The sequence below is a fragment of the Epinephelus fuscoguttatus genome, linkage group LG24, assembly GCF_011397635.1.
Source record: "Epinephelus fuscoguttatus linkage group LG24, E.fuscoguttatus.final_Chr_v1".
Taxonomy (NCBI): domain Eukaryota; kingdom Metazoa; phylum Chordata; class Actinopteri; order Perciformes; family Serranidae; genus Epinephelus; species Epinephelus fuscoguttatus.
In genome coordinates, this window is record NC_064775.1 from 7,534,157 (window position 1) to 7,547,836 (window position 13,680).

Consider the following 13,680-nt stretch of genomic DNA (forward strand, 5'->3'; position numbering starts at 1 on the left):
CAAAGAGTCAGATTTTTTTTTTTTTTATGGTGAGTCCATTTTGTTTTGATGGTTTTAAGACTGTTTTTGCTAGCCAAAATTAGCATTAGCATTATTATAGTAAACCATAGCTGACAAACCCCCTGTCTTGTCCAACACATTCTCACGTACGACTCGTCACATATCAACGTTTGGTCATGGACTTTCCACGTCAATATATACTGTAACGTACAGGTGCGTAGGTTTCAAACTACACTTCCCTTTTCACAGGAAATTTACACTTTGCGTACAGCCTCTTTCAAAATAAACGCACTACGTCAGTACAACGCCGCAAATTCATGTTTTTTTCATTCAAGAACACACTCACGTGGTTATGTTTGGCCAAATCACACTTTGTTGGGTTTGGGCAACAAAAGCATGTGGTTGGGTTTAGGAAAAAAACAGGGTCTGGCTTTGCAGTCTTTTGGGAAGCAAACACTGGCGTCCAAGGTGAAAGTCCAAGGTTGCTGGACCCATCCACCACCCCTCCTGTCAGCCCCAATCAGACTTTTCGCCCCCTTAACTTAGGTTGTTGTCCTGCCGCGTTCCCTCCTGACGCTGCCGGCCACTGCTACACAATGATGGCGACTGGACAGCTTTTTCGTTGGTGTCTGACACCAGACGTCACTGACCAAGCGCCGATATTCGACGACTTTGGAGTGAGACTGGGTTGTCACATCTGGCTCCAACAATCCAAAGTGGCGCTGACCAAAATAATAGCTGTAGATGCACTGTGCTAAGTAGCCCAGGGTATTGGTACTCAATATGCTTAAGGAATTGAAATAACCCAGAAGCCACAACTGAACGATACCTGCATCGATCCTTCTTGTGCCGGTGTTCTGGTGATGTCAGTTAAGGTACATTTAAAGGCCTTAGTAGTATAGCATGCTGAGATTCGATGAAAACATTCAAAATTATGGCTACCATTACACTATTGGTGCTGGTGTTGTAATGTTCTTAATGATACCCAGCCATGCTGCTAACCAAGCTAGCAGCTAGCATCAGGGTTAGCTCCACCATCTTGTCAAAATATGGTCGATACAGTTTGAGACAGTCTTTGGTTTCAATTTTTGGGGGTTTCTGTTCATTGTTAGGTTTCTGCTCTTTCCACATGAATCAAACAGTAAAAGCAAAATCATTTCCTGTGTGGCACGGAGTAAAAAAGTGACCAGATACCAGGTGTTGAGAGCAAGCTTTTATGGGCTACATGTAAATTAAAGCACACCTGTGTTCCATCATTCACCGACAGAGATCAATGCGTCATCGCTTACTTGTTTCTCTACATCTTTGTGGCTTTATATCTTTGATTATGACTCCGTCCACACAAGTGGTGAAGGCGATCCTGTGGTGCATTTTGTGTGACTGTGCATGTTGCATGATACAACCCCGTCATCCTGTTCAGGCACAGAGGGAGTGGTAAATAGTGAGAGCCCATATGTGCACTTGTGCCGGTGAATGTGTTCCTGCAGCAGTGCCTCACATCTGGATAACAGATCGCGCTGGAAAGTGAACAAACCAACGCTCTCTCTCTCTCTCGCTCTCTCTGGGGACGCATTCCTTCAAACCAAACCTTGTCCACTCCCCGCTGATGCAAACACTTGTTGGAACTAACTCAGATTTTCCAGGTGAAACAACCTCAGAAACAAATGCGCAACCTTCGAGGGTCAAGCTTTCACTTTCTCTTTCTTGGCGTCTCCGCTCACCTTTGGCAGGCTGTAATGACTCTCATGCATATCTAATGTGAGGCTCACTCTTCTGGTGAGCCACCTTTCCTCAAGGTCCATTCACTTCTGGTTAGATGGGTTCATTACAGTGCGGGGGGAAATAATTCAGCTTGGAATAGTGCGGGCAGCAAATTATCATATATAAAGTGGTTCCCTGTCGTATGAGCAACGGCAGAGCGTCCTACCTGGAAGGTCGCAGCCCAGTATCTCCACTCTCATCCCGATTCCTGCTGGAGACCACCTCTCCGGGTACAGCCTGATGTACTGGGACACTATCTCCTCAAAATGACGCAGCTCTGGGGTGTCATAGTGTGTGTTCCCCTCAAAAATCTGCCCAAAATACACAAACACAAATGTCATCTTGATGCTTTGTACTTGCACAAGCACAATCCTCCCATCTATCCTCCTCCCTCACCCACCTTAGGCAGGCTCGTCTTCATGTCCATGATGAAATTCCAGTCTTTCCCATTCAGGCTGTGCGCCACTTTGTACTTCCTGACGAACGCCCGGTTATCCGTGGTCGCGCCGCTTCCTGCGTCTCCTCCCCGCGCCCCCTGGGTGATCACTCCACGCACCGTCTTAGGCACACCAAGGTCCACCTGTAGGGGTTACATTGAGATACATGCACGGCCGTTAACACAAAACAACACATGGTTATGTTTGAGTGTAAGCTCTGCTTCTTGTTGAAGCTTGTTTGCCTCTTTCAGTTCGAATGACACAAAATGGAAGCCAGAATCTAGGCTACTACTTGTTGCATATGTGGACGTGACATCTTCAATGAGGAGGTAACAATTACCCTGAACACATGACACGACAGCCAGGCTGCTGCTGGCTTTTGTCTTGCATATTAAGCACTATTATGACGTAAGAATTGGGATAATATCGTATCCTGGATCCTCTGGTGGTTCCCGTTCCGACACATTTCCCATTTCAAAATTCCATACTTATCTGAACTCAAACTTCCAGACTTTTCAGTACATTTTTCGGACCATACCCAACACCAGCATACCAAGAAGGTGCCAGAAAGTTGTAGATAGGTACTGCAGCTCATACATACAATTAAAGGTCCAGTGTGTGGGATTTAGCCATGTAGCACTGCTGTGTTTCTACAGTAGCCCAGAATGGACAAACCAAACACTGGCTCTAGATACGGCCATTGCAATTTAATGTTCTGCGTTGGCCACCGTAGTTAGAAGCCCTCTGAGACAAGACTGTCAGGTAACACTGATATTTTTTCATGCAAACCTGCTTTAATTCAGTGTTTTTACCAGTTTAAATCCTTAAGTTCTTTTGTTTTGTGAGAACAAGAGACCTCTGCGTTAAATTTTGACCTCCTGATTGTCTGGATCTTAAGTTTTTCGAGAAAAATGTGAGCACACATGAGCAGCAGCTGGACTAGCAGCCCTTCTCTGATGTGCTGAATCACCTGGTCAGTTTGTTTTGGAGAGGAAGAGACCTCTGTGGATGATTCAGCTCCCGTTAAAAACCTCCTGAACGATGAACACTGAAGGAATCCCAACCAGCTCGTTGCAATCTGCAATCCTCACCACTAGATGGCACTAAATCCCGCTAAATCTGACACACCAAACCTTTAACATAGTGAATAAATAATACTATATTACATTTTTGACCCCCAATTTTTTTTGTCTTTTTTATAAATAAGAACTTAAAAATTAGTTGAAAAAGTTTATATTTGTTTTCCAGTGTGTCCATGGAAATGACGATAAACGCAGCCATGAAGGTTTAGAAAAGACAATCTGTTCTGTTTCCTGATAACGACATCACTGCACAACTCACACATGTTAAGCTTGATATTTGGTTATTTGTGGTGCTGTGTGTATATACATTTTCTCTCCAGCTAATATGGTAATAGATGTCTGGATTTGGTGCGGTTATAAGGCACTTCAGGCAGAGCTGTTGTGCAGACTGACATAGAAATGTGCGTGGCAGTTGCACGCCATACTTCTTGCCTCCACGACATCAAACTCGCACTTATCTTGGTGTTTATTTTAACATTAATATCATATTTAATTGTTGGTGCTCATCATCTGGAAACACAACACTCAAAATGTAGATTAAATGCAGTCAGAATCATTCAGTACCTGAAGCCACTCCTCTCCAGCCAGCGGCTGCGCAGGCGCGGGGAACCAGCCAGAGCGACTGGCCACCAGACGTGCCGTCCCGGGGTTCCACACCATATCCCTGCTGGAGGAGGCCGAGATCTGCGTGTCGGGGAGCAGGCCGGACAGCAGGCCCTGCAGGTCTGAGCACGGAGCATCTGGAGTGCAAGACGGAGAGGGCAGAGATCACTTTAACCTTCGCCTCATGATGGAGAAGTTTCAGCGACGACCTAACATACACTCACGCTGTTACACATATTCCCACCTGGGAGCTGTTAAGCTTCACCACAGGATTGCACTGCTGGCCACTGAGCATTAAGAGTTTAGACCGGAGCAGATCGGAGAGGGTGAGGTGAGGGGAAGAGATTTGTGTAGCGCAGCATTATTGCTTCATCGTACATGCAATTAGACTACCATTAGTGGGATAAAAGCAAACGTCCCTGCTTTGCATTCATCCACTCCACATCGCACACAAACATTTTTAATATGTTATTGCATCTTTATATTCTCCACAATAGCTTCCCTGCTCACTGTGCTGCACACATTTTCTCAGCAACTGAGGGAAAAGTTCCACGTACATGCAAAAGCACTTGGAAATGAAACTCATTCAGATATGGATGAGCGGGTAGCATTGAAAGTAACTTGCTGAGGGAGTATGTGAGAGGGAGAAATGAGGATTAAGGGGATAAGAGAGGTATAATACGAGGAGTCGGGAGGCAGAGAAGTAGAGAGCGGAAAGAGTGGGGAGAAAAAAAAAGAAGCGAGAGAGAGAGTCGGAGCTGAGGATGACGGCTTGGGGAAGCTGGGAGGAGAGCAAGATGTTTGAGATGAGGCTCCTGCAGAGGCAAACAGTGGGAGAGGGAAGGATGGAGGGAGGTGGAGAGAGCTCGAGGAAGAGGAAGAGACGCGGAGGAAGAGAGAAAGGGCAGGGGGAAGGGAGGTGGGATGAGATGTTAGTTGTGCTGACGGTTTAAGAGAACACAGATCAAAGTTTCATGCTGTTATGTCACAGCAAAAGCAGGAGATGTAAATAATGAATAAAAGGCACAGGAAGTGTATACGAGAGTGTGTGTGTGTGTGTGTGTGCCAGTGGGTGGTGTCTGTGTACATTTCAAAGGGTACGTCTGCTTTTGAGGTCATCTGCTATATTTAGAAGCTGCCTGTGTGTGAATGTACCTGTACTGTAAGAGCTAATAGTTATTTCAATAGCAGCTGTCGAGGCTGAGGCGAATCACAGTTTCTGATGTAAGAGTGAACGGGGAGCCATGAATGATTGATCGCTACTCATTTCTCAATATAGAGGAGCTCACAGAGCAAAGAGGACACATCAAAAAAGCATCTGAAACCATGAGAGGGGAAAAAAGAGGCGTCGCTGGGGGGAGACGGAGACAGAGAGCGTCGAGAAAGGGAAATGAAACTGGTGGTGCCTCTGGAAGGAAGAATAGAGTAAAAGTTTCCTTTAATTAGCCCGAGGCTCGCTATGTTTAAAAGATAACGGGGGGGTGGGAGTGTGGGAAAGAGTCTAAATGCACATGTTCTGTATGTGTGAGTGAACGTGTGCCAGTGAATGTGTGTGTTCCTGGCTTTTATGGTTCAGCGTTATTTTTTTGCTGTTGAAGGTGATTTCTTTTTTAGCACATTATATTTAGTGTTCAAAAAGTTCAGCAAGCCGGAATTATCGCCTCGTGGTTGTTTGCCTCCGCGAACCAGTCAAGTCACAGTTTACATGCATGTTTGACAGTTAACAATGCTTCAAATATGGATGCTGCTCCAAAGAAGCTAGAAAGAAACATAGACGCTTCACACACATCTTCAACTCGGCAGCACAGAAGATCTATACAGTCGGCACAGTTTCACCCAAGATTAGTGTCACCAATTCGGTATCTGACCAGAGCCCTGTTTACACCAAACACTTTCAGTACAGTACCTTCAGAACCAAAAGTAACTCTTCAGACATGGTGCCTAGACCCTGCAGTGAGAGTCTCCCTCAATGAGACATTCAAAAATAGCCACTTTGTGCATTTAGTCCTTCTCAGCTAAGCGCAGGGGTTTAGTGTTGCTGGAGCCCGCAGGAACAACGCTCCACGACGCTTTTTTTTTTTCTCCAAGTGATGACTGGGATACATGCCATTCACATCATATGGTCCAAATTAGGCCCAATCCCATTTCTACCCCTCAAATCTTCCACTTGGTATCGAGTGCCCTCGTTTGCGAGATATCCCTTGATGAGGGAAGTGAGAAATATCAGGGTAGAGATCTTTCCCTAAGAAATGAGACACCACTTCACGCAAATCGGCGTGGCTGACGTGCAGGCATACATCACGTGCAGTAGCAATGCAATGAAAATGCTGGCTCCAGCGCTTGTGTTGTGGCATGTGCTATGTTTATTCTTCTCAGAGAAGGAATGCTGAAAACAGGAGGCGCCTACGACGTCTTCTAGTTCTGATCGATTTTGTTCGGGTAAGTTGATTTGTTTAAATATTTTGACGCTGTGTTCGAGTTGCTGATGAGTTTACGCTAGCCCAACCATCTGTTGTTTGTGTAGCCTACATTCTGATCATACGGTAACAAATTTCCAAAACTTGCCAAAGTTGCTGACTTTGCAAGGTGTTCTGGGAAATCTCATCTTCCACTTCGTTGGAAGTGTGGGTCGGGGCTCCCTTGGAACCTAGGGCAGGTTTTAAGTGTTGGAAACCACTTCCACTACCTCAGTTCTGTTTTGGGACACCACTAGCCTAAACGTGAACGCGCACAACCAAGTGCAAGTGGGTATATCTAGGGGAGGTGTGGGTATTGGGACACGCCCTTAATATATATTTTAAAACGCCTAGAGATCCACTCATTACTGAAAGTGTATGTTGTTCAAGAGAGACAATCAAAACTAATGGAATGGTCAAATTTGTCGTATTGAAATTTAAGGTGTGCTGATGGATTCACCTCGTCAACTCATGTATTGAGTAACATAACAAGGAAATGTTCCAACTTTAAAGTTGCCGGCAACAAAACATCCTTTCATTTTATAGTTATAACATACTAATGTATTTAAAAGTTGCCACAGTGTGAACAGTTGTTGCACAACTTAGTGCTGGGCAAGAGTGACCGTCCTCTATTGACCAATCAACAGACTGCAGTGTTCACAGCTCCACCTTTTAGTACCGGATCTGTGTGCTTGGTACCCCAACAGTTACGGTTCCATCCACAACCTTTCACAGTGGAAACAGAAAAAATGCATGCCAAACTGATCTGTGTGAAATGTTTTCATAATCTGTGTAAGAAATTTCAAATTATACACGTTTTCTTTTGAGGTCACAGTGACCTTTGACCACCGAATTCTAATCGCTTCACTCTTGAGTCCAAGTGGACACTTGTGCCAAATTTGAAGGAATTCCCTCAAGGTGTTCTTGATATCACGTTCACGAGAATGGGGCACACACATGAACGGACATAAGGATATCCCGAACACATAATGCCTCCAGCTGCAGAGGTGTAAAAAGTCATGGCTCAGCTGCGTGCTCATATTTTTGGTGAAATGAACACATCAGTTTGTGACTCACGACCTTACGTGTCATCCTGGAGCAACACTTGTTTTTTGGCATCTAAAGATTTAGCACCTGGCATGCCAACACAACACAACACAACACAACACCAGCAGACAATGAAGCTACCGGTACTGCTGTTTATATGACTCATGTTAAATTTGGAATGGTAGTGGAGTATTAGTGTGTATGTAAATGTAGTCAATGATTTGGGGCTGGGGACGTATATAAGGGAGGGTTGTACTTGAAAGGAATAGCACAGAGCAGCTATGAATGTATGACATGAATGTAAACTACTTTATTGTAATCCGCTCTTGCAAAGAGTGAACATGCACAACACCAAGGTTCAGACCAACACTGCCACAAAGCGCAGCGGAAATTTGTTCCTGTTCAGTCAAACTGTACGAGTGTGAAGAAGTGTGATTCTGGCAAAGTCACCTTTCTTCTGGCGAGAAAAGTGTAACCTCGCCCGCGCACACACCTGTAATCTGGCATCCGTAGAGCTCGAAGCGCAGGGCGATGCCATTCCTCCAGGTCTGTGGTCTGATGCGAACAAACCGGGCCAACACCGGCTGCGGGACCCGGTTCAGCACCACCTCAGCTGGGTCGGTGTTAGCGTGGAAAATCTGGGGGAAGACAAACAGAAGACAAAAGGTTACTGTCAGGAGGAGATGTGCTGCTCATGCCGGCATGAGTGCTTGCCTTATCTCTATCTTTCTCACACACTACCTCTCTTGCTCTACACCCACCCACAGTGCACGGTTTCGCTTGGCTACACACGCACACAGTGGCAGGCCGGACAAAGCAGAGACAACCCAAACACGGATCCAATGTCACCAGCCCAGCTGTCGATGTGTTTTGGGGTCAAAGGTTCGGCTCTGGGAGGCTGGGAAAGCCCAGCGATGGATGAGGGCTTCTCTCTCACACACACACACACACACACACACACACACACACACACGCTGCTTGCTCAGCTTCCACACACCTCTACGCTGGTGGCCGTAGGAAGCCGTGGGAGACGTGACCTGACACGACCAAACTTGATTGGCCATCACATGCAGGAAGTCCCTCCAGGTGGGCAGGATGTGAGAGAAATTAACTTCCCAAAGCATCAACATTCACTTGTCTACGAACACTCCCTTCCTTCCATTTGCTCTTGAGCAGCGGGGTGTGGCAGCAGGGGTCGGAGGGCAAATGTAGCCAGGGTGGTCAAGTTACTTCCTGTTTTGGGATGCTTGAGGGCGTAGGATGTGGACATTCAATGACAGACATGAGTCCTTTCTTGCCTTTGTGTGTCACCCATAACTTCCTGTTAATAAATATAAATGACTTCCTACTCCAACACCTTCTCTTTACTTTCTGTCTTTCGTTCATCTCAACACCTCCTTTGAGCGCCTTCTTTAAAACCGTACAGTTGGTATCTCTGCACACATCCTCTCTGGTGGCTGGTGGCTACAAACTGAAACCACACACAAAAGGCACAGGAAACCACAGGAACCCACAAACACACATCTACACACACGCATCCTCCAGACTCAGATAAGCAGAGGAAGTGTCTTTTAACTGACTGAGTGACTGTTAAGTGTCATTCACTCTATCTGTCTGTGGTCGACCGGGCCGGCTGATAGGAGCAGCCGCTGTGGACTGACACATACTCACAAAACCACACTGACGAACGCCACTACACACAATGAAAAGACAACTGCGACAAGCAGCCGAATTAAACATTAAAGGCATCATTTCTTTAACTCTACTCCAAGCACCGGATGATCAAACCAAAGCGCGTTCCCTTCGCCTAAAATTTGATTCCCTCTTGATTTGATAATGTTGTTTTTCATTATAAGTGATAAACACTGTGATTCCAGTTGAAGCTTAAAAATATTATTCTGCCATATTGGTAGAAAGTGACCTATTTGTAAAATTCCCAGTCTGGCGCATGCCTGCAAAAAAATGATACCATATTCCAGAAATTCCACAACCAGTGGGAATATGAGAGATATGACTTCAAAATCCTACTCGAGGGGTTTTATTTGATTTTGGGCATGGCCTGATTTAATCAAGTGGAGCTGACAGTGGTAATACAAAGCAGCGTGAGTGTTTGAACAGATAAGCGGGTCTATCTGTGCTGTATCTGCGGCTGGATTGAGGATAGGCAGCCGTTATGTTTACCTAAGAGGCCAAACAGTGGATGTGGGCTCTTATGGGGGTTATGTAAACGCCCATGCACGCTCGCACAAAGACGAGCGCATGATGGAGGGGTTTGCCTCGCATACAACCGGCCCCATCTACACCACTCCCAGATATTCTGTCTGTGAAACAAAGAGCGAAAAGACAGGGAGGACAGGAAAAACAAGAAGATGACTGCGGGGAGGAAGAGTCCTCAGAAGACTAGTTAAAAACAGATGAAGAGAGGGGTGGAGGCAGGAGAGGGAGAGGTGGAAAAAAGAGGTTGAATAAAGGGCAGCAGATATAACTGAATGAAGAGGAGGCAGGGAGTGGTGGCGAGTAGGAAGGAAAGAACAACCAGCAGATTCATCAGTGAAACAGGAAACACTCCGTCCAAGGATTTGTCTGTATGTGAATATTGTTGCCAGTCGTTTAAACTTTGGCTTCACTTCCTCAATGAAGACATTGTGATAAAAACTGATGGTAGCACAAAAACAGTTCACATCTCCCAACAGCTACCCCACACAGGAAGTGGAGGAGCAACAACGTCAGCACCTTTTGGAATTGTTTGCAGAGGGAAGCAATGATTAGGAATTTAAAGAGTTCTCATCTACTGCAACCCACCAAGGGATGTTAACACACTGCAGTCAACCAATCACAAAATATTAATAGGATAAACAAGATCAAAGAAACTGTACATTTGACATTTTCCAGGAGGATTGGCGAAGAAGATTTCCTTGGTTTCACTGACACATGATTGAATTAAAGGTCCAGTGTATAAATAATAAAAAAAAAAGTATGTTCTCTTTAATATATGATCACCTAAAAATAAGAATCGTGTTTTCGTTACCTTAGAATGAGCAGCTTATATCTACATAGAGAGCGGTATGTCATCTACAAAGATTGTCATGTTGCACCACCATGTATCTACAGTAGTCCGGAAGGGACAAACCAAACTGGCTCAAGATAGTGCCAATCACTTTTTCATGTTTTTGTGTTGGCCACCTTAGTTAGCAGCCCCTGTGTGACAAAAGTGTCAGAAAACACTGATTTTTTTTAACGTTAAACTGCTTTATTCAGTGTTTTTACCCGTTAGAATCACTAAGTCAGTTTGTTTGGGAGAGGACAAACCTCCTGAATGTCTTGATCTTAAGTTATCAGAGAAGAAAGTTGAGCACACATTAGCAGGTGCTAGGCTAACGGCTCGTCTCGAATTACTAGTTTGTAACTTGAAACTGCCTTATTCAGTGTTTCTACCGGTTGAAATCAGCGTGTCCATTTGCTTCGAAGAGGAAGAGACCTCTGCGGAAAATTCGGCTCCTGGTAAAAACCTCCTGAATGTCTTGATCTTAAGACATCAGAGAAGAAATGTGAGCACATCTCGTCTTTGAAATGCCAAACGATTTCAAAGAAATACTAGTTTGTAATCTGAAACTGCCTTATTCAGCATTTTTACCGGTTTAAATCAGCGTGTCCATTTGTTTCAAAGGCAAAAAAGACCTCCGCAGAAAATTCAGCTCATGGTAAAAACCTCCTGAATGCCTGGATCTAAAATAAGGTGAGCACATATTAGGTTACCAGAGAAAATACGTGAGCACACATTAGCAGGTGCTGGGCTGGTGTCCCGCCTACGAGTGTAGGAGAAACACTGATTTGTGACGTGAAACTACTATATTCAGTGTCTATACAAGTTTTAATCACCAGGTCTGTTTGTGTGGGAGAGGAAATGACCTCTGCTGATAATTCGGCTCTTGGTAAAAACCTCCTGAACAATGACCACTGAAGGGATTCTAACCTGGAGAAGGTTCAGCCGGTTGCAATCTGCAATCCTCACCACTAGATGCCGCTAAATTTTCCTAAATCTTACACACTGACCGGGTCTTGCAAGTAGAAAGGCCATCCCGTAGGTCAATTTTCCAGGGGGGGTAGAATGTAGCGACCTGCTATCACTACCACAGAATGTTTTCACGCTTGTAAACCAATCCAATGACATTCTTTCTGAATGATAATAATGAAAATAATAATGCTGAAACTCAAGATGGTGCCGTGCTAGAGAAGTGGTGCGACTGTCCTTTGAGGACAGAAAGTTGGCCGCTTGTTCAAACATTCTGAAATGTCTAAATGTAAAATATTTGCCCACTGCAGCTTCCCAGAAATGTCCAATGTTCCAATGGTACAAGATGCCCGTCACGACTAAAAGGCTATTAGCTGGTGCATTACAATATTGCCAGCTGCTTCCCTTTCTTTTCATCTTTGGATAAAAGCAGAGAATGTGGCATTAACATTACTGACACAATTTGTTCAATAAAAATCAGCTCTCAAGAGGCTCTTTCCATTTCTCTTGGATGTGAGTGGAGAGAGAACAAACTTAGACAGGAGAGAGACAAAGACAATGAGAAGTTGACAGTCGGCTTCTTCTCCCTCCTGTCTATTGTCAGGGTACCTGAGGGGTTGCTCATTTGACCCCTGACCCAGTACTTCCAAGGTTAAAGGTTAATGACCTGAGGAAGCAGATGGTTGGTCATTGACCAACTTGTGGTTACTTTTTGACCAACTAGGAATCCGACTTCAAATGTAGACGGACCAAAGCTGCCAGTCTGGTGTCTGGGCCACATCTGTAATCTGCCTGACGACAGGCATGTTTTTGGTGTATGTGTGAGTGCCACGTGATGCGCAGGCAAGGTGGGCTGAATAATTAACGCCGTCATGTTGTGTCTCCCGGTGTGGAGAGTCATGAAAATATAACGAAGCCCAGCACAGACACACATACACACACACAGCAGCGTGCGGCGACCAGACTCCTTTGTGTGGACATTGGCGGGACACGGGCACCATGGGTATTTAACTATTGATGACCTCTCCGGAGAACGAGGTCACTGTGAAAGACGTGTGTATGTTATAGTAAAACCCTCTCTGACGGTCTCGTAGCTTGTGTGCATCCGAAACAGACTAAATTTACCGGAGTCTTCTTAGAGAGACGAACATTTGTTGCCTGGAAAACAAGGTGTGGATAGATAGATGATTCATTCACCATCTCGCTCTTTTTCTCCCTCACTTCTGTGTTTTTGGCACATGTCTCCTTCCTCTGCCAATGTTTTCCTTCAAGCTGATGGCACCACAGGGAGATGCGGTGGGCTCTGCACAAGACATTATTCGTTTCCCCGCCGCTTTTTCATCCCCGTGATGTTCCCTCGATCCCAGTCCCTTTCTCTGTCCATTACACTCGTCAGCCCGTCTTCTTGCTCTAGTTATTCCCTCTGTCTCTCTCTTTCTTTCTAGCCATTACCTCCCCCCCTACCCCACAATCCTCCATCTTTGCTCCAGACGTCCTCTCCCTCCCTCATTCTTAGTATGAAGATGTTGACAGTAGGAACTGGTTCCAGCTGGCCGCTCTCCACCACTGCCTCTAAAAGCAGAGAGCAGTGTGTGTGTGAGGTTAAGGTAGTGATCCTTTGAAACTGTCTCACACCGCCTTGTGTCGAAGTCTCCCACTTTGCGCCAGTTGTGTCCGTCTGCATGTGTGTGAGCATACGCAGAGTGATGTTTGTATTAGCTTTAAGAGTGTAAAAAACAAAGTGTGTGTCTGTGCGAGGGCGTGTGACACGGTGTGATGGAGGAGCAGGCTGAAATGCTGTGTGGGCTGTTTTTCTCTTTCTCCCAGGTTACTTTATGTGTGTGTATACTTGTAAACAGCACATAGTGAGGACCAAGACAAGTATTGAGGACAATTTGTAAAGTGAGGACATTGTGGCCAGTCCTCACTTCCTCAAAGGCCTGATTGAGGGTTGGTTTAAGGGTTAAGGTTACAATTAGGTCAAGGTAAGGGTAAGGATTGGGGTTGGGCATTTAGTTGTGACGGTTAAGAGGCAAGGGAATGCATTATTTCAATCAGGGCTCAGTAAGATAGAAGTACAAGAATGTGTGTGTGTGTGTTGGACAGATTTAGCACAGCCTCACACTGCTTTTCAGTAACAATGCTCAGTTAGCGCTGGGGCTGATGGGATTTTCCTCACAGACGAATGACAGTGTGTGTTTTTAATGTTAATTTGTTTGGGTGTGTGTCTATAAAAAAAAAAAAAAAAAAAATCATTGTGTGTTTGTATCTAAGTTCGTGTG

At 45.2% G+C, this 13,680-nt stretch overlaps 1 protein-coding gene across 2 annotated transcripts in view; it reads right to left on the reverse strand.

Annotated features, from left to right (window-relative positions):
* The window catches only part of nrp2a (neuropilin 2a), an 80,757-nt gene that overhangs the window by 22,934 nt on the left and 44,143 nt on the right, over window positions 1-13,680 (reverse strand). For both annotated transcript variants that reach the window (XM_049570244.1, XM_049570245.1), the window contains exons 8-11: window positions 7,880-8,024; window positions 3,845-4,020; window positions 2,162-2,341; window positions 1,928-2,072 (exon numbers count right to left, since the gene is read on the reverse strand). In XM_049570244.1, coding sequence (XP_049426201.1) covers window positions 1,928-2,072; window positions 2,162-2,341; window positions 3,845-4,020; window positions 7,880-8,024 — 646 coding nt within the window. The remainder of the gene's footprint in view (window positions 1-1,927; window positions 2,073-2,161; window positions 2,342-3,844; window positions 4,021-7,879; window positions 8,025-13,680) is intronic.